Source organism: Castor canadensis, chromosome 14 (assembly GCF_047511655.1).
Source record: "Castor canadensis chromosome 14, mCasCan1.hap1v2, whole genome shotgun sequence".
Lineage (NCBI taxonomy): Eukaryota > Metazoa > Chordata > Mammalia > Rodentia > Castoridae > Castor > Castor canadensis.
This window is the reverse complement of record NC_133399.1, coordinates 92,417,253-92,438,587: the sequence shown is the minus strand read 5'-3', so window position 1 is coordinate 92,438,587 and position 21,335 is coordinate 92,417,253. Positions and strand designations below refer to the sequence as shown.

At 38.9% G+C, this 21,335-nt stretch overlaps 1 protein-coding gene across 10 annotated transcripts in view; it reads left to right on the top strand.

Moving 5' to 3' along the window:
* Window positions 1-19,408, top strand: part of Palld (palladin, cytoskeletal associated protein) — a 383,132-nt gene extending 363,724 nt beyond the window's left edge. For all 10 annotated transcript variants that reach the window (XM_074055014.1, XM_074055012.1, XM_074055016.1 and 7 more), the window contains 6 exons: window positions 5,801-5,895; window positions 8,084-8,216; window positions 12,108-12,315; window positions 15,350-15,515; window positions 16,041-16,174; window positions 17,253-19,408. In XM_074055014.1, the coding sequence (XP_073911115.1) occupies window positions 5,801-5,895; window positions 8,084-8,216; window positions 12,108-12,315; window positions 15,350-15,515; window positions 16,041-16,174; window positions 17,253-17,425 (909 nt within the window). In that variant the 3' untranslated portion in view covers window positions 17,426-19,408. The remainder of the gene's footprint in view (window positions 1-5,800; window positions 5,896-8,083; window positions 8,217-12,107; window positions 12,316-15,349; window positions 15,516-16,040; window positions 16,175-17,252) is intronic.
* The last annotated feature ends 1,927 nt before the right edge of the window (window positions 19,409-21,335 follow it).

Genomic DNA, 21,335 nt, shown 5'->3' with positions numbered 1-21,335 from the left:
TCCCCAAAGTATAAAGAATAGTTGACAGAAAACTGAAGTTGACTCCCTTCTTCCTTGATGCCTTTTAGTTACCTTAAATTTTTTCAAGTTTTAAAAATATTTGGGTATGAAAAAGAGACAACTAATACATTGTAGCCTATATGATGTGAAATCCTGCACAGTGGAAAACAGTGACAGAAAGGAGCCAAGAGAAGGGTAAGGAGAGGAAAATACGAATGCTCCACAGAATATTTTATAGAGTATGATATTTTTCCACCTGGGCTAATCTTTTGGGAATAAGAAACACATTGGAGCCAGGTGCTGATGGCTCACACCTATAATCCTAGCTACCCAGGAGGCAGAGATCAGGAGGGTCGCAGTTCGAAGCCAGCCCAGGCAAATAGTTCCATGAGACCCTATCTCGAAAAAATCCTTCACAAAAAAGGGTTGGTGGAGTGGCTGAAGGTGTAGGCCCTTAGTTCAAGCCCCAGTACTGAAAAAAAAGACACACATTAGATATTGTTGAGTGCATCAAAGTTCTTCTTGGGATAGAACACAACAGCTCTGAATATACACTGGCCCGTGTATCTTACTGGATGTGTACAGCTCCAGAAATTTATCACATAGTGATCACATAGTTTAGCAAACTAATGAGCAATTGTGCAGTGCTACGCTAGACATAATGCCAGAATGAGGATCGCAAAAACAGTTTATTTTAGACTCTAATCCTTTCTTTAAGACACAGCTAAATCTAAACATGAGTGTTTTCCTTTGTTTGGTTATGTTGCTAAGTTACTTTGTATTGCACTTGGATTTTGGAATGGCTGTTTGCAGTTTGATGTCTTGAAACTGCATTATGTATACAAGTGGTGAACTTTTATAAAGACCCATGTGCCACAAATTAAATTCATAAAGTATGAAATATAAATGTTTTTCAGATTATGTAAATAATTTGCCTTACATGAGGCATGAATTTATAAGCTAGATGCTTAATACATAATCACTTTAACCATTTAAACTTAATTTTACTATAGCTTTAAGCTCTGTGGCTCTGTTCAGAATAGAAAAGCAACAAAGAGCTGAGTTAAAATAAAAAGTTAGCTTGTTGATTGTATTTTGTTTGAGCCTTCTAGGGTTTCCTGGCTTATTTCAAGGTTCACTTTAAACATTCACTACTATTAATACTTCATGGGTTATTACAGCAGCTAGAAATAAGAAAATTAAGAGCAAGTACAATAGCAGTAATGTGCATCAGAGCCTACTAATTACGTGACTACTAAGGTTAATTGTCATGCTCATATGATTACAATCTAGCCTAATGGTAATGCTGTATGAGCATTCTCCTAAGTGAGACGTTTCCACTTAAAAATCTGAACTTTCTGTAAATGCACATCGGAGGTATCTTCATTGAATTCTAGATTTGTTTTTCAAATAAAAATGTTAAAATTATATAACTTCTTATCATTCTAAAATGCTCCTTAGTAATGTATTTAATCAATAACCCTATATTAGTCAAACTAACAATTCTGCCTCCTGAATACCATGACCTCCCTTCTTATGTGCACAAGTGAAGACTTGTAGAAGTTCCATTTGTAATTGTAACTTGTTCTCAGTTCTTAAATTTGGGAGGTGAAGGAAATACTTCGTGGCAGTATTTGCTTGTATGCAGCAGCAGGGGAAACCTTGAAAACCATGTTGCCCTGTGTCCTCTCTCCCTAGTAATTTGTCACCTTGTGTCCCCTATGTTTTTGGAGATGGGGGAAGGTAGGGTTTGCCCTTGGCATTGTCAAATGGTTAGAGTTGAAGGGAGCATCTCCATCTTCACCTCAAATGCAGCCATCTTCATATAAACCAGCCCACTGAAAGTGACAGTGCTTGGCACCTTGCCACTACCAGCAGAAGTTTAAAAGTTGATCTACTTTCTGCATGTTCTGCCTTCTATATTTCTTCCTTTGGAGTAATTATATTCTAATATCAAGAAAAAAGAAAACTGTTACATATGCAGAGAAAAATCACTGTGTTAAACAAAACAATTCTAAGAGATGCCTCGTATTCATCTGGCTGTTGTTATAATTGTATCCACATGCAGCGTCACGATATGTTACCATTTGAGCATTTACCATTTGAACAACACAGTACTAAGTACATTACTCATTTTGACTCATTTAATCATCATAAGAACACAGGCATTAATGATGTGGTCCTGTCTTTACAGGAACATTCTTAGCTAGGGAGGTTAAGTGACATGCCTAAAGTCACTCAACTGTAAGGAACAGACTGATTTACAAGCCCAATGTGATTCTAAGCTATGGATGTCCATACAAGTGCATAGAGGCTCATCCCTGCATTGAGAGTACTGAGGGGGGAGCTGGGTGTGGCCGCACATATCTTTAATCCCAGCCCTTGGGAGGCTGAGGCAGTTGGATCCTGAGTTCTCAGGTCAACCTGCACTACATAGCAAAACCCCGTCTCAAAAAAAAAAAAGCCTGAGGGCACTTGAATTAAAAAGGAGGTAAGGCCATACCTCAAGTAAAGTACATTGACGCGGAGATTTTGTATTGGTGTCGGCTAAGTCTAGGCTGGGGCCCCCAAAAATCATCTTGATGCATATCATGCATCTAGAATATCCCCTGCCCATAGTAACTCGGTACCAGCTATGAAGAACTTAATGATAACTTATAATATCATTTCCCTTTAATATTCAGAAGACCATATTAAGTTATGACATTTAGCCTTTACAGCATCCTTGATATATATGTATATGAGTGTGTGTGAGTGTGTGTGTGTGTGTATGCGTGTACAAAAGTTTTATAAAAAGTCAAAACTCAGACTTAGGTTAGATCATTTCTTTTAGTAGCAATCCATAGCTGCTTGCCTAAATTGAAGTTTAAAGTTTGAATTTAACTTACATTATACATTTTTATAATCATGTAAATGATTAATATTAACTTCTCTTGAGGAGCCTCAGAGATCCACAATTTGTACGCCACAGGAAAGAGATCCAAATTCTAAGCATTCTGTTAGTGAGTCTGCAAAGCGGGTAATAAGGGAGCCATATCAGTGTTCTTGAAGGTGTTTATACAAAAAAAACACTTCCTATGCTCAACCTCAAACAGGAATCATGGATTTGATGTGCTCATTTGATAAAGCATTCAGTACAACATATCAGTTGGGTAATTTATAGTGGTCTTCTAAGCAAGTCATGTCTAGATTTTCAACAGCAGGTCTAGGTTTGGAGGGATTACATGACATTGTTTCTTGTTTCCAACTAGTTTAGCAAATCCCAAGTGTTTGCCAAGAGGTCAGCATGACAGACTGTAGTATTTGGCCTGTGCTTCAGACAATAATTTAATTTGGAAATGATTCTCCTTCACAATGTTATACTTACCTCACCTTGGAACTTTTCAGGAAAGGCAGTTTATAACTATGACCTCAACAGCAAGTACTGTGAGTGCTAGAGAAAGACACATATCTAGTGGTAGAAGATTAGTTCAGTTTGTTCCTATGGTTCCACCTCTTTCTGATTAGTAATTCTGAGCTCTTCTCCGGTCTATATTATATTCCCATATATCTTTACCTTTTCTGGGTGATTTTTTTACCTCAAATAGCCTGGCTTTTGGGAGACCTGGAGAGCCTTGTGCCCTAGGTTCCTGCCTTTCACTAAACTCTATTATGGATTTATTGCTAAGATTTCCTATTGTGTTGCCTCTCCCAATCTCAGCTCACTCTCAGTTGGAAAACAACTCTTCAAATCATATCGAATACCTCAGCTTCTCTTATCTGTCTCCACTGGCAATTTGCAATGAAAATGGAAGCCAGTGCCAGGCACAGTAGCTCATGCTTGTAATCCTAACTACTTGAGAGGTGGAGATTTAGAGGATCACTGTTTGAGGCCAGCCGGGGCAGACAGTTTGCAAGACCCCATCTCCAAAATAACCAGAGCAAAATGGACTGGAGGTGTGGCTCAAGCAGAAGAGTGCCTGCTTTGCAAGTATGAAGCCCAGAGTTCAAAGCCAAGTCCCACCCCAAAAGAAACATCATTAGGCCTAAAAACAGACGCCATCCCAGGGTGCCTCAACCAAGCCACCCTCACCTCCACACGACCAGGACTTTACTATGACCAATGCTCCGAAATTTGCAGCTCAAACCACAGCTTTATACCCATCGTATTAGAAATAGTCCCACTGAAATACTTTGAAAACTGATCCCTATCTATACTTTAAGTACATTATGAAGCTACCGCAGCATTCACCTTTTAAGTTAAAGACAGAGAGCCAGCTCTCCATAACGATATGCCACAACTCGACACATCCACATGATTTACCACAATTACCTCCATAATTCTCACCCTGTTTGTTATTTTCCAATTAAAAGTAAAAACATTCAACTTTTCACCCAACCCTACACCCAAAAATATCGAATCTATAAAACAAGAAAACCCTTGAGAAAAAAAATGAACGAAAATCTATTTACCTCTTTCATTACCCCTACTATAATAGGACTTCCTATTGTCACCTTAGTAATCCTCTTCCCAAGTATTATACTCCCAGCTCCAAACCGATTAATCAATGACCGACTAACTTCCATCCAACAATGAGTAATCAAACTAATCACTAAACAAATAATAACAATGCACAACTCTAAAGGAAGTACCTGATCTTTAATATTAATATCACTTATTATCTTCATTGGATCAACTAACCTACTCGGACTTTTTCCATACTCCTTCACCCCAACAACTCAACTATCAATAAATCTAGGAATGGCTGTCCCACTCTGAGCAGGAACTGTAATCCTAGGCTTCCTAGGAAATGGAAGGCAACATTAGAGTTTTATTTTAATGTAAGTGCATCTGAAGGCTGCCCATGAGTCCTGAGCTAGAATTCACGAAGTCTAATCATTAACGATGTACCCGCTCACTTTTCCTCTCTTACTGTTACCTTTTGGCCAGCATCAGAATTTAGAATCACATCTATTCATTCTCCTTGAAGAGGAGAAAATCATCCATTTTGCTACTCTGTTAATAATAGTGAAGAAAAGGAAATAAGAGAAGGAGCTGAAACAAAACGCCAAAGTATGGATGGATGACTTATCCTGGTCATCTGGGTCCCCTAAGTATGATGCTTATCTATCCATGTAATAGCACTTACCAAATTTTTCAGTTGGCAAATTTAAGAGATAAAATCTAGCTTTTAATTTGCTAGGCACTGTCACATGACCCACATATTTTAAGTATTTAACTGCTGCTGGTTTTTAAGTCTCACCTGTGTTGATCTCAGGAGAACATAGTGTCCTTTATCTGATGTGCTCCTTTTATGCTGTGTGTTTGTCATATATAATGCCCATTTTTTCATGCGGACATCCCTCAGTACATGGTTTGGTGAAGGGAAACCACTAAGATTTAATAAATATAAGAAGATCTGACAAAAAACTAAAATCATCTAGTTTTGATTTCAGAATTGGCCATATCCAGTAGATGTTTGATTATGACAACAGAATCATCAAAAGAGTATAGATTTCACAACTCAGCTTCATGTTAGGGAGACCTTGTTTAGCAGAGTATAATGAATTCAGTGAGTACCATCCTAGGTAAAGCAGTTAAGCTTATTTAACGTTCAGAGAAAGACCTTGTTACAGGAGTTCAAGTGAATACATTTTGCTGATGGAAGTACTTTTTTGAGAGGGGCAGATCTTACTACTAATGGCACACTAACTTGTTATAAAATAGCATCTTATGGCAAATAGAACAATAGACATGATGGTGCTTAACGCTTAACAGTTTTGCACAGTAAACAATGTCTTCTCCCGATGTCTCTGACAGGGCCGCGTCAGTTGCACTGGACGGCTAATGGTACAGGCTGTCAACCAAAGAGGCCGCAGTCCCCGCTCTCCCTCAGGGCATCCTCATGCCAGAAGGTATTTCAGATGTTCCTTACCACAGGTGTTACTACTTGCTAATTTCTTACTGTAACTTCAGTACTACTGGAATCCTAGTGAGACCACAGAAGTGCATGTAACGAGGAGACAGACTTGAATACAAACTTAAAGTGTGGAGTTCTTTGGTATGCCCTTTGCAATTCACAAAGGAGAAGGGACTAACATTTGCCAGTGTGCCAAGCATGGTTAGATACATCACTGTTAGTTTAAGTAGGGCACATGTTATATATGAAGAAACAAGACTTGGCGCTTGCAGATAGCATCTGAACGTGAAAATACTAGCAAATGGCACACAAGTCATCAAAACCAAACTTTAATCAACAGCTTTTTTGGCTAACCATTACTAGCTATTGCCATTAAATTTCTTACAATCAGCTGGTTTGTTAATGTATTTTTTAAGCACTTAGTTCAAAACATTAGACCACCACACCATAAATTTTGTAGATAAGATTGTGTTTTGTATGTGGTACAAAGGTTTGCACTCAGGGCCTCACGATTGCTGGGCAAATGGCCTGCCACTTGAGCCATGCCTCCAGTCCAAGATCTGTCATATTTTAAATGCTTAAACAAATATCTCTAATAATAGAGTGTGCTTTCCATGCCTAGTAGCTGTGAGTCTATCAAAGGATACTGTCAGGATAACAGCAGGCAGGGATGGACAAATGATCTTATTTCTTAGTAATATATTTGCACTTAAAGAATGTAGTAACTCAACCAGCCTCTCAACCTGGGTTTCTGTTTAGATGTTTTAGACAGAGCATCCTAAAATAGTCTTGGCTATAAATTACAGGCCATGGAGACACTGTACCCTTGGTAAAGGGAGACCGTTTTAGGTTCATAGAGAATACGCAGAACTGAATAAGCATCAAACAAGTGGCATGTCTGCCAGCTTCATGTGACTCGATACCCAGAGCCCTTTGCTCACCACCAAAGGGGCAAGCACATGAGTATGTGCAGATCTGATTCTAAACTCACCAAGGCAATGTCTGTTCACAGGATCCGTGACCTATATCTGTGCTATAAGCACATATCCAGTATTAGGTCTGTGGTTTTGTATTATTCTCTTCTGCTGTTCTCATGATCTTTAATACATCTAAGCTTTTCCATATGTCAGTGTGTCCTACAAAGCACTGTATCATTAATTTTATCTATATTTGGAGAACAGTCACTTGTATTAAAAGCGCTGATACTTTAAAAAAAAAAAAGCTGATACTTACTAGTCTTACTATTAACCTTTTATTTGTTTCACTGTTGCTTCTTCTAGCTGTGGTTTTAAACTTGCCTTGCTAGTGATTACTGACAGGATTTGCACTCCACATCTTGCTCATTTCTTACGTCTCCCTACAATTACTTTAAATTGTATTTTTCTGGCAACATACTTGAGTGTATGCCCCAAATCAGAGAGTTGCACACTCTTATTTTAAAGCAGAAAATCATGCCTGAAGGCACATGGATAAGTAAAGCAAAAGAAAACACCTAATAATGTGTTTTCCTGGTTAATATGAAAAAGGAATTTTCATTAGAATTATATTAACTTTCATGAAGATAAGGACTTTTCATGTTGTACAAAATTAAAATCAAAGTGGAAAGGTAATAGTAATTGCTGTTGAAAGAGATCAGTGGTAGGCTGCTGCCAGTTCTAAACATAAAGCCCGAAAATATTTATTTAAGATAAAATACACTCATATGTAGCACATCTTTTCCTCATTTCTCCTTTGTGGTTTACATTAGTATGCAGTTAATAGATTATTAAATTTATCATAAACTTCCAAATGAAAACAAAATTTTGCTTTTCTTATTTTTAGGTGTAAATCTTTTTTTTTTTTTGTGGGACTGGGGTTTGAACTCAGGGCTTTGTGCTTGCAGAGCAGGTCCTCTACCACTTGAGCCACACCTCTTGTCCATTTTGCTCTGGTTATTTTTGAGATAGGGTCTTGCAAACTGTTTACCTGGCATGGCCTCAAATCATGATCCCCTTGATCTCAGCCTCCCAGGTGGCTAGGATTATAGGTATGAGACACTGGCACCCAGCTGAATGTAAATCTTGCAAGTAGGTGTCACATAAGAAAATTGTATTTTTACTCCATGCTTTGTAAGAAAACAGATGAGCAAAAGCTTGGAAATAACCACCATCTACTTAGCTACCTGTCATGTGTCTTGCTTCAAGGCCTCGCTCTAGATCCAGGGACAGTGCAGATGAAAACGAGCCCATTCAGGAGCGGTTCTTCAGACCTCACTTCTTGCAGGCTCCTGGAGACCTGACTGTTCAAGAAGGGAAACTCTGCAGGATGGACTGCAAGGTACGGGTTTGCTAAAGCCTGAAATATTATTACCTCACGTGTCCCTCACTGCCATGTCTTCAGCTCCTTTTGGGGAAATTATGTAAAGTACAAGATGATGCCACCTCACGAGAAAAAGAAAGAGTGAGCGTGAGGTTTATGTGCAGTTCTGCATCATGCTTTCTCTTTACTTTTAAATTTACATCAGATATGCTCTTTACTCCAAACTTTATGTACCATACTCCAAAAAGTCACTGGAAGGCTTTGTTTGTCCCTTTTCATTTTGTTGGAGTAACAAGTGTAATGGATCTGCCATATGTCCTAATAATTAGCTGATCTTCGTTCTTTTTTCATACAAGCATCATATCAATATATCTACTCTGACTTTTATTCCCCCCATTCTCTAATTCCAAGAGAAGTTAGAGTGACATCCTTCTTTCACCTGTTATACAATAAATTAGGGCTTTTTAACCCAGGGTCATTGGGTGGTGAACTCTTAAAATTATATACAAAATTGTGTATGATACTGCTTTTATCAAATTCTCTGAAATATTTTCATTTATTTTGGTTTTTGCTCCATTACTTACTGATCTTAAAGTTTAGCTCTTAACTATGGATAGTTTTTAAAAATAATTTGGGCGCCCTCTGCTGGTCCTCTCTGGGATTACAGAACATAAATAGAAGCCACTGAGAGGATTTGGACATTATTTGCTTTTTCCAAAAGTAAGTTTGAGCGTCTAGGGATGTACAGAAAGAGCATATGTATTCTCTGAAATATTTTTTTTCCAATGGAGTTCATTTTACCGTGTAAGTACACACATTGAGTTTCAATATGTGTATTTACTTTGTTTTATTCTCTAATTTATCCATGAGAATGGCTATATGACCTAACAATTCAATTGCTGGGTATATAGCCAGAGAAAATGAAGCCAGAATGTCAGAGCCACCTGAACTCCCACATTCATGCTGCATTATTCATGCTAGCCAACACACAGAACCAACCTAAGTGTCCATGAACAGATGAATGAATCTAAATGTGCAATAGAATACTATTCAGTCTTTAAAACAAAGGAAATCCTGCCATTTACGATGGTGTGGGGTGAACCTGGAGGATATTATGTTAAGTGAAATAATCTAGACACAGAGGACAGACTCTGCATCTTATGTGTAGAATCTAAAAATCACTGAGCTCATCGAAACAGAAGGAAGTGGTGGTTACTAAGGGCTGCAGGAAGCTGGATTGAGGAATGTTTTTCAGAGGATACAAAATTGTACAAGGCATGGTGACTGTAGTTAATAACAACATAGTATATTCTTGGAAGTTGCTAAGAGAACAGATTTTGTGTCCTTACCACAAAAATGATGAGCACGATAGGTAGTACGTATGCTGATTACTAATTTAGCCATTGCATAACGTATGAATATTTTAAAGTTTCATGTACACAATAAGCATAAATTAACAATTTTTTATTTGCCAATTTATAGTAAGTTTTTTTGAGGTACTGGGGGTTTCAACTTGTGGGTAGGTGCTCCACCACTTGAACCCTGTCTCCAACTAAAATAATTTTTTAAATAAATATTACAAAACGAGGAATTCATAAAGACAAACTGTGAGGCAACATTTCTAGTCAGCTGGGACATTTTATTTTAGAAAGATTATTAGATGATACCAAGAGATTTTTATTCATTTCAGGTTCAAAATGGAATCATGATTATATAAGAAAAAAATCTGTATTTTTTGAAATATGTATTGAGCTACATAGTAGAAAATTACAGAAAGTCTGGGATTTATTTTAAAATAAAGAAAATGCAAGAGAGCGAACTTACATAATAAGTATCGCCATACTGTGATACCTTTTTTTTATCATATTTAAGAAGGAAACCATAGGAGTTTTATTTCACTGCACAGTGACATAAATGTCCCTGAATCTCTGCCTTTAAAAGAATATTGGGAAGTGAAGTAACTTATGCTTAATTTCATTATGACGATTTGACCTGGATAAAGAAAATATGAATATTGCCTCATGAACAGATAGTGTTATCTGCTTCAGAGAAAAATTGTTAGTGTATCTAAGCCTTAAGTAGAAATAAATTCTTTTTGTGCCAGGGGCTTCATGCTTGCTAGGCAGATACTCTACAGCTTGAGCCACTCCACCAGCCCTTCTAGTTCTGGTTGTTTTAGGGATACGGTCTGTCTTTTTCTGCTCAGACCATCCTGGACCACGATCCTCCCATTTTATGCTTCCCACCATTGCTGGAAAGCAGGTACGCATCACTACCCCACTGTTTTTCCACTGAAATGGGATCTCTCAAACTATTTGTCCAGGCTGGGCTGGAACCGTGATCCTCCCTATCTAAACCTCCCAAGTAGCCAGGATTACAGGCGCAAGCCAGCAGGGAATCCAGTCTTGATAAGCGAAATACTAAAACAGAAGCTTGCTTTTCCCTCAAAAGCCCTGCCCTCTTAACACCTGAGCTACATTCCCAGACTCTGTCCTTCACTGAATGCAAGATCTGAAGGAAAATAACCTCCCAGGTCTTTGGTAACAAGCATGCTCTTCTCTCTCCCCCACTCCACGGCACCAAGAGCATAGATCTGTTCAAGTTGTGACCTGCTTGTCATGACCTTCGGCTGGTGAGATCACACTTTCTTTGCACGCTCACTGGGAGCCGGGCTTTGAAGGACAGGATGTTTCCTTTTGCCTGAACACTGGAACGGGTCCACTGTGAATAGATGGTCTGGGAGTGCAGTGTGTGCTGGGCACCTCTCCAACTGTACATACTGCCGGGGTGGTCCTGCTTATCCAGGACCTAACCTAGCAGAATGCAGATGAACAAGGCCACTTTACTTCTAAATGTGGGAAAGGCCCGGAGCCCAACCCACTGTGTCTACTCCCTCTGCCTCCCTTCTCTAGTGACCACCACACAGGAAAAGCAGAGGTTGTGAAGAGCTGGGGGATAGCAAGTGGACAGAGGGGACAACAGAGGGCCTAGTGGTCTCAGAAGCACTGCCTAGCTATTGCTTCCAAGATCCCATCCTTTTAACCCAGAGCTTAAAGGCACTGGATTGATTTTTTTTCAAGTTCTCTAGATTTTGCTGTGTGTGTGGAAGACATTTTTTAGGTAATAGAAAGAATAAACTTGCACAGCAGGAATGGAATTTGTGAGTTCCCTGGCTGATTTGTGCAAAGCTGGTTTTCAAATAGCAAAGTTGGAGAGAGGGAAGGTGAAAAGGCCTTCCTACAGTGCCTTTCTCCTACTGAAAGTCAAGGGCAACACTGCAAAAAGCTGGCAGATGGCAACCATCCCCACCTCCACAGCCTATGTGTTATCAACAATTAAACATGCTCTTATTTATCTCTGGCCAGCACAACTGTCACGATCTTAAAATTTTATGATGTTTCCATTGTGATGCTAATTTGTTGAGATGGTTTTCTGGGTAATTTCATATTGCTGTTACTCAGCTTCAAGGATTATAAAATAATAATAATAGCTCTATGTGCTAACGGATGCATTAGCCGATGTCTCCACAGCAATGGCTCTCCTTGATGAGAAGCTCTGCAATATGAATGTGTGCCAGCCGAGGGTTTGTGATTGTTAATATGGTTGTACATCTTTTTTCCAAAGAGCTCAGAGCCCAGGACTGACATCGCCCCAGGAATTTTTATAGTCCTAAGTGAGGAAAGACGATGACAGAATTTTTGTTAATCCCTACTACACTTGTCTCCAGGTTATTCTGTAAGAAATGTTCAGGAAACCATAGAGAAGTTTTAAGTAAAAGAGTAGCATGAGCTGATTGGAAAAGCCATCTGTAGTGCTACCAAAGGAGGAGTTCATGCCTGCTCCTTACCTTTCAGTGATTTCATTGTTTTAATGTTTGAGAAAGTTACTTGTCCTTCCTTTCTGCTGTAGGTCAGTGGGTTACCCACCCCAGATCTGAGCTGGCAACTAGATGGAAAGCCCATCCGCCCCGACAGCGCTCACAAGATGCTCGTTCGTGAGAATGGGGTGCACTCTCTGATCATTGAGCCAGTCACGTCTCGAGATGCCGGCATCTACACGTGTATAGCCACCAATCGAGCAGGACAGAACTCTTTCAGCCTAGAGCTGGTGGTTGCTGGTGAGCTCCTCTGGATCCTTCCTCATAGCCACAGTGAATGTCATCTTACACATGGAAACTGATTCTGCATTATAAATCAAGCTGCTGATTAAAGAGATTGTATTGCCAAAGTGCAATGAGGATGTGATATAAGGCTTAGCAGATCAGAAATACTAATTTTCCTTACTTCAGTGTAGCCTTCATTATTTATTTTTCCTTTCTCCCACTAGCCTGGCAAAGAGGGGAAAGGATTTTGGCTTTTCTGGGTCATTCGACTTCTCATGTATGTGGTGGATCCAGTATTACACAGGGAAAGAGTAACAGCAGCACAGGCTGCAAGAACTAAAGAATGCTTATACGTATGTAAAGTTCAAAATACAGACTTCATTTTTAACAGAATGTGCAGTGATTTCAAAATTCAAACTTTTTTGTGGTATTAGGATTCAAACTCGGGGTATTCTTGCTAGATACTCTTGAGCCGTACCCCCAGCCCTTTTTTGCTTTAGTTATTTTTCAGATAGGGTCTCAAATTTTTGCTCAGCCCTGCCTCAGGCCAAGATCCTCCTATCTACATGCCTCCTATGTAACTGAGATAACAGGTGTGTACCACCATGTTCAGCTTGTATGTTGAGATGGTGATCTCCGTAACTTTTTGCCAGGGCTGCCCTCAAACTGTAATTCTCCTGATCTCTTGTCTCTTGAGTAACTAGTGCTACAGGTGTGAGCCACTGCGCCCAGCCCAAAATTCAAATTTTTTTAAATAACATCATCATCTATATCCAGTGTCACAGTCAAAATAAGAGTTGCTTCTTCATTGATTATACTATAGATAAGTTTTGTAAAAGTGTTATACAAAGTCCTATAGAAGCCTAAAAGGAAAATACATTCATGGGAATGTTTATAGCATCCTTAGGAGTGAGGCCTAAGTAAAGATTCTGATTATCTGATCTCTTTTTTTAAAGACGCATACCAAAAGATCATGCCCACTTCTTAGTCCTCTGTTTGCAAAGCATATCATACACATTTTCTTGCTCATTCTCACAACAGCCCTATGAGACCTCAGTGTTTCTAGGACCCCATGTAGTAAGAGAATCAGACTGAAAACGGTCTACTGATCTCTAGTGCTCTCCCACACACACAGAGAGCCATCAAACTTTATCAAGAAATAAGAGTTGCAATGAGAATAAAATCCAGGAGTTCCTGTGGATAACTCTGGATGATGATTCTATCAATTGCATCAAGATGTTTTTGCACAACAATGTGGGCTTAGTATCCATTTAGTCATGCTTTTTAATGTTTTACAAGTATATTCCTTCCTACACACTAGGACTGGCTTCATTCATTCCCCTAACCTCAAACTAGAGCTGCTTTTTCCTCTCCTATTAAATACACATTGGATCGTATCTGTCCTGCAGGCATTTCCATATGCCTTGGCCCCTCTTTCAGAGATGGCAGTGCACAGTAATTGGAATCTGGATCTTGCCATCAGATCTCACTTCCAATACCCATTCTTTACCTGCTCTCTGACCTTTGGTAAATGATGTCGTAGCATCTCAATTTTTCCATGGGAACCCTAATGTGTCACAGCATTTTGTAAGGATTAAATCATAAAAATGAGTATCCTGCACAGGAGTGCTCCAAAATGGTGCATATTGTTCTTATTGGTGTGTTATGACATTAGGCTTATTTTAAACACCTTATGTTCTTTTCAAAACTAAATCCCAGAGAGGTGGAAGCCTGGCTCAAGTTGTAGTATCCACCTAGCAAGCCTGAGTTCAAACTCTAGTACTGCCAAAAAAAAAAATCCCTAAGACCCAGAAAGAATATGCAGTGAGCTTCTGTTCCCACTCCCCCAAAACAGACTAGGTTAGTAAGCTCATAAAATTTTTTTAAAAACATACAATCCTCTACACAAGTCAAGGTATTAGAGAGACCTTGAAAATTTCAGGTAGACCTTGTATCTCTGAGGTCGCTCTTAATTGCTTATTATGATATCTCTGTCATTCCAGATGAGGGGGTCGTGGTGGGGCAAGACATACATCCTCAAATTCATTGTTGGTAGCTCAGAAATGAATTAAACTTTATTCTTTCTCTGAAATTGCTTTGATCACTGACCCAAGAAAACAATTTCTTGTTGGATGGCAATATTCAAAGCATTATTAACTATCAGTTCTGATTTTTTCAGACAAAGTAATAAGATTGTCTTTTTATGACTTCCTTCCTATAAGGTGATAATAAAGTCTTTTTTATAGCTCCCTTCAAAGAAAACAAATTGGAATTTGTAATTTACAGGATGCACTCTCCGAGTTTATAGGTAACTACTGAAAGCTGTCAAATTTAAATGAAGATCCCTCTCCTGTATCTTTCCCCACTTACAGCCTGTGGCGTCTTTCTCAAGACAACAGTTACAGCTGAACGCTGGTGGCTCACTCCTGTAATCCTAGCTACTCAGGAGGCAGAGATCAGGAGGATCACAGTTCAAAGCCAGACCAGGCAAAGAGTTCACGAGACCCTATCTCGAAAAAACCATCACAAAAAGGGTTGGGGGAGTGGCTGAAGGTGAAGGCCCTGAGTTCAAGTCCCGGTACAGCAAAAAAAAAAAAAAAAAAAAAAGACAGTTAAAATCTTCAGAGCAAACATTTCCGATGGCAGTGAAGAGATGAAGTGGATCCTTTCCCTAGAAATGCCTGTGCTGCCCAGCCTCACTAGCGGGCGCTGTGGGTGTAGACTGAGTGCACGGGACGTAGTGAGCTAGCCAAGCCCACGCTGGCCGTGGCTTAGAAACCTCCCGCAGCCGGTCAGACGTGCAGTCCGTGGAGCAGATGGGTAGGGGACTGTGTGGGCCAATCAGTCTTGAATTAATTGAAGGAATAAATGAGCGGAATGAAGCGTGTGAAAGAATTAGTGGAGAGGACTGACATCTTACCACCTGAAGTGAGAACTGGCATCATAAAATAAAAGATCTATTCAGGCAATAGTTCTAAAGGCTTCTGAAATCTTTGTGGTGCTGCTTTTGTACCGCGTTGAAAGATAATCCATCACGTTTTGTCCTTAGCTAAAGAAGCACACAAACCCCCCGTGTTTATCGAGAAGCTGCAGAACACAGGAGTTGCTGATGGGTACCCGGTGCGCCTGGAGTGCCGGGTTGCAGGGGTGCCACCGCCGCAGATATTTTGGAAGAAAGAAAATGAGTCACTCACTCACAGCACTGACCGAGTGAGGTAAGGCGACAGTGACTTAACTAACCCTAACTACTCAGTCTTGTGATGCATAAAAGGACACATAAGATGGGTAGCAAGTAATCAGTGTGTGTAGAAAAGCCATGCTATTGATGACATCAAAGACAAAAATCACTCTTTATCCAAATGTAGGTTTAAGTTTTTAGAAGGAAGCTATTTTGATATGTGATACAGCATATTCTGACTTAACCTAATAGTAGTCTTTAAAAGTGTTTATATCAAAAAGAGAAGATGAGTTCACTTGCCTCAGTGGTGACAGGGATGATGGTTGGCTTCTGTAAAGGCAGATCATCTGCAGGAAATGGTGCAGATTTACTCACCCTCTTGAGGGCTGCTCTTCTCTCCCATTAACTGTAATGGCGCCAGCAGCCTCTCCAGAATGAGTATGGCCCTATTATCTACTTGCAAAGTTGTGTTTCTAATGACATAATTAAAAATGATGCTTCCTGTCCAAAGCTACTACTGTTCAAGATTTTAGAGTGCTAATGGCTTTATCTTTCTCTGCAGCATGCACCAGGATAATCATGGTTACATTTGCCTGCTCATTCAGGGAGCCACAAAAGAAGATGCTGGCTGGTACACTGTGTCTGCCAAGAACGAAGCAGGGATTGTGTCCTGTACTGCCAGGCTGGATGTATACAGTGCGTGCTTTTGTTGCATTTGCTCATTGAATTATGAAAAAAATTACACATCTGTACAGTAAATCACATGACTCTTATAAACAACTATAGCATTTTGTTTGTCAAAAAATTCATATTGCTCTTTCTCTTTCTATTTATAGTTTCTCAACATTAATAGTGAAATCCCACCAGGAGAACAAATACCCAAGTATCACTCAGGAAGTGGAATTATTAGCAAGCTATGCATGTTGATTTCTCTTACACTGGCTAGTCAGTTGTGGCTTCTTTATTCAAGCATCCTTAGGAGTTAACAGTAGACAAAGGCATCGATGTTTTTCACGTTGTCTTATTACTGTGTTCTGCAAATGACTGTTTTTAACATTTCTTCCTGTATTATAATCTTATCACACTATCCTAATGCACTCTAGATGTGTGTGCCATTGATGCTGGAATGCGTACTGTTGCAGCTTAGTGCTTTTCTCATTAATAGATTTTAGCAGCTCAGCAACAGATTTGTGAGTGTTTGTGTATCCATATTTGTATACATTTGTCCTGAATTTTAAAAAAACCTGTCCCTACTGAGTTTATAGGCTATTACAGTAGTATTATGTGACCCATTGACAGGAAAGCCACCAGAAAAAAAGATTAAAAACTAATTTTAAATTTTACCTCTTCTTGAAATTGCCCTGTGAGGTTCTTTAGTAAATAAATGTATTCAACCTTCTCTACTGCCTATTTATTAGTGTTAAAATATTGATCAAGAATTCGTAGCTAAGATAATGACTGAAGACAAATATGTTTTTAAAAGAGGAAGAGCGGTTAGCATTAGAAAGCTTATTGACTATCTCAAAGGAGTGCTAGTGCTGCAGTATTATTTTAAAATAAATCACACTTGGTCTTTATGATCTAGCTCTTACAGTCCCACTAACCCTGTGTAGATGGTAAATATGAAACATATGAATAAAGGTGCAAAAGTATCCAAACTTCCCAAAGAATAGGTACCTGATATATATCAGAAGACATTCTGTGCTTACTTGAAACATTGGGCTTTCCAAAGACATCTTTGTTAAAAAGCTTAATCTGTTCTTTTCCTTTGCAGCCCAGTGGCATCAGCAGCCACAGACCACCAAGCCAAAAAAAGTACGGCCCTCAGCCAGTCGCTATGCAGCCCTTTCAGACCAGGGACTAGACATCAAAGCAGCGTTCCAACCAGAAGCCAACCCATCTCATCTGACACTGAACGCCGGCCTGATAGAAAGTGAGGACCTGTGATCCGGCACTCTCGTTAAAGCTGAGACACCGAGAAGCCTTGCTTTGACCAACATATTCCTCTGTCACGTTACATAAAAGGCAGAAATATACCTTTGACTTATAAGAAATTTTTAAAAACCACCAAAATAATATTTTTCTTACTTGATATAGTTTAAGTAGGTGATGCTTGTAGAAATGTACACACTGCACAGAAAATTCACATTTTTTGTCCAATTTTAAATTTTTGGAATTGCTGTGATTAAAGTGGTCTGAAATGCCAAAATGCTAAAGGAAATCAATTACTCAAAGGTAGCCACAATTCATATTATCTACAAGTGCCTTTAAATCCAAACTATAGGTGCTGTATCACCTGATAGTGTGAAATGTTTAACATGATACAACAACGATTCTAAAGTGTATCAGACAGCTACAGTGACCAAGTGCAATACGTAAGGAGGGAAAGGAAGGGGAAATGACAAAGAAATCCAACTAAATGCCTTGTATTCGCAAACTGTTTTATGTTAAATCATAAAGAAGGAACTACATGCCTTAAATTTTATTACTATCAAAAGTTTTCTAACAAGGTTAATGCCTTAGATCATAACCTCTTTTGTGTAGTATTTTCTTTTCATGCTACCTTGGTAGGAAGCTTATTTACAAAACATGTTAAAGGGCTAATTTAAATAATAAATAATATAAAATATTCTGAATAAAGCAGAAATATATTGCAGTCCATTTCACAAGAGGCATCCAAACCACCCAAATGAGGAAGTGAGGATCTGGAAGTAGTGGGGAGGAGAATGGAGGACAAATTCTATCTGCCAGGTATATCTTACTCACTTAGAAAAAAGCAGATGGGACAGGAGAGGTGGCAGAGGCCAGGCTTTCCTTCAGTTTTCTTCAAAGTTAATCTTAAAATGTAGATGAAAAAAACACTGCCATTCACAGGTCAGGGAATCTAGGGTCAGGTGGAAGTTTGGAGCACATGTGCTATGGAGATTTCAGTGTATCTGGACTTTGGGTAGTGGTGGAAGATTTTAGATGTGTAGAGTAAGTTGAAAATGGATTGAGACTGCAAGAGTGGCATACGTGAGAAATTGCCCGTAGAGTCTAGTCTACTTGAGGGAAACGGAGACTTATGAGAGGCAAAATCAGGTTCATGCAACCATGTATTTTTCCATTGGCACTACAGTATGGTGGGTGGAAATGATCGCTTCACTTCGCATCCCTGCTGCCATGAAAGCTTGCCTGACGAAAGTGCTGGGTTCTGACTGGTTTGTAAGGCATCTCTGCAAAGACTGCTTTTTGGATGCATATGATTCTGCATCAGCTAGACTGAGCTGATTTGACCAGACTTGATGGTTTTAAGTCGGAACCAATAAAAAAAATTAAGGAGAAAAACAATTAGGCCAAATAGCTAAAACACGAGGCTTTAATGGTACTTTGCTATGAAAAGAAAACACTGTGTTCTTTATGCAAAGCACACATATATTTCATTATTTATAATGTGTTGAACTTCCTTAGCTCAGTTACTCAATTCATACATAGTATTTTTTAAATCATTTTATATCTGTAACCACCCCATGTATTTCATATTACTGCTTCACATGTACAGCTTTATACGTCTTTGTAAGAACACCAACCAGCCAAGCTTTAAAGGACTCATCGGCTTGAGCACAGGGCGGCAGAGGTTCTATGCAGGTGGTACAAGTTGCTTTGACTGCATCGCTAATGTGGAATTTAAGTTGCCATACAGAGTCTCATGGACCTGTCTATATTGTAGAATTATGACATATCATGTCTTACTTGCCAAATTTTTCTGAATGTGACGTTTTTGTTTGTTTTTTTTTTTTTTTGCTAATTTGCTGGGTTTGGGATTAACTAGCATTTTGCCACCTTTGTTGTATTTATATAAAAAAAAAGTACTATCATACTACTTTGGATTGTTGTGCTGGTGTAATGTGGATTTAACATCAATAAATATTTAACAAATAATAGTTGCAACTTTGTGAAGCAAAAGATTCAGTTGTTTTAGTTTGCTGTTGCTGTTGTAATAAGTTAGCAAAAAGTTGGAGGCATCAAACTGTTGTCACAGTTCTGTAGATCAGAAGCGCAGGCTGGCGGAGTGGCTCAGGTGGTGGACTGCCTGCCTGGCAAGTGTGAAGCCAAAAAGAAAAGAAAGGTGCAGGCATGGTGTGGCCGGATCCTCTTTCACTATGTTGTAAGGCTAAGTCACTAGTGGTCGGGCTGCATCCGCACTGGAAGCTCAAGTGCTTGTAGTAAGACAGAAGTCGCATAGTCTGTCAGTCAAAGGCTGCTCTCCACTCTGAAACACCACGCGTGTGTGCCTTGACCTGGGCCCTCTCCATCTTTAAAGCCATCGGTGAGAATTCCCTTGGGTCAGACCCCTCTCATGCTTTGATTCTCTTTTGCTAAAAGTCCAGCCCCTTTTGAAGGTGTACCTGATTAGCTCAGGCCCACCCAGACACTCTCCCTTTCTTAAAGTCATCTTATTTGGGACATTAATTAGATCTGCAAGATCCCATCAAAGTAGCACCTAGGTTGAAATTTGGTTGGATAACTAAGAGAAGGTATGTGTATGACAGCAGGGTGACAATAATGAGTGCCATCTTAGAATTCTGCCCACCACAGCAGTTTATTAGATGGACACATATAACTGCATGTATTGTATTTACCAATGACATAGCTTACAAAATATAGCAAGATATAAAGTAAAAGTGAGAAAAAGCAAGAAAATAATAATATTAATGGAACAAGAAATGAGGCTGTACACACACTCATGCATACTTACAATGCATTAATATCTAGATAATTATCCCAGAAGGGCAACACATTTGGTCCTAGGATTTACTGATGGAGGGAGAGAGAGAGAGAAACTGGTTTCTTATGTAATTCATGCCTCCATTAGGGGAAAACATTTGAATTAGACCAGAATTGTGTATTTCACATTGTCCCTATACTTTCTCAGTGCTATGTCACTTACAAGATCCACTATGTATACATAAATGCTGAATTTTCTTCCATTTTCTTATATATAACCACTAGTAAAATATAGTAATCCCTTTAGCTTGCCCAGTTGCAAGAAGTTAATATAATTAAAAGTTTGATTCCTTTAAATTGCGGAAATACGAATTCTATTGCATGGTAAGAAAGAACTTGGGTTTTGGCGTTGGCCAGCTAGGAATTTTAGCTCTGTTGATCATGTTTGTCCCCCTGTGTGACCCAGGAGCAAGTTATTTCACCAAGCCTGAGTTTTCTTATCTGTAATGTGGAGATAAAACCTCTTTCTTGGGATTGTTGAGAAGATTGTACAAGATAACAACACATGTAAAACATTTAACATGGTACCCAGTGCACGCTAAGTGCTTAATTGATGTCAGTTATTATCTTAATATAGTTTGGAAACTAAAATAATTTGGTAAAATTATTTCAGCCACAAAATACATACAATCAATAAAATTGGATGAATGATAAAAATTTGCAAACTTGAATAGGGAAAAAGTTACTAACCCCTAACTAAAACTAAGAGTTTCCCTCAGTTATGAAAACACAGCAGTATAAAAAGTATTGCTCACTATCCCAGTAGAACTTATATTACAAATACTAGAAATATCGTCAAATGCCATTTATACTTGGCACTACTTCAAATTTATAGCAGTAATTGGATCCACCAGTAGATACAGTTTGGAGTGATGTATATTATTTTATGATAAATATTTGTAAATACTTTCATGATTATTTTAAAAGAATTTATTTCTTATGTATTTTATGCATTCTAAAAATTTTGAGGAGCGATACATAAGATTCATTAGAGTGAGAAAGGCCTGTTATATATGGCCCCCCCAAAATTAAGAACCAGTCCTAGAAAAACTCAAAAATATAGAATAGGAGCCATGGCAAGTATATTCAC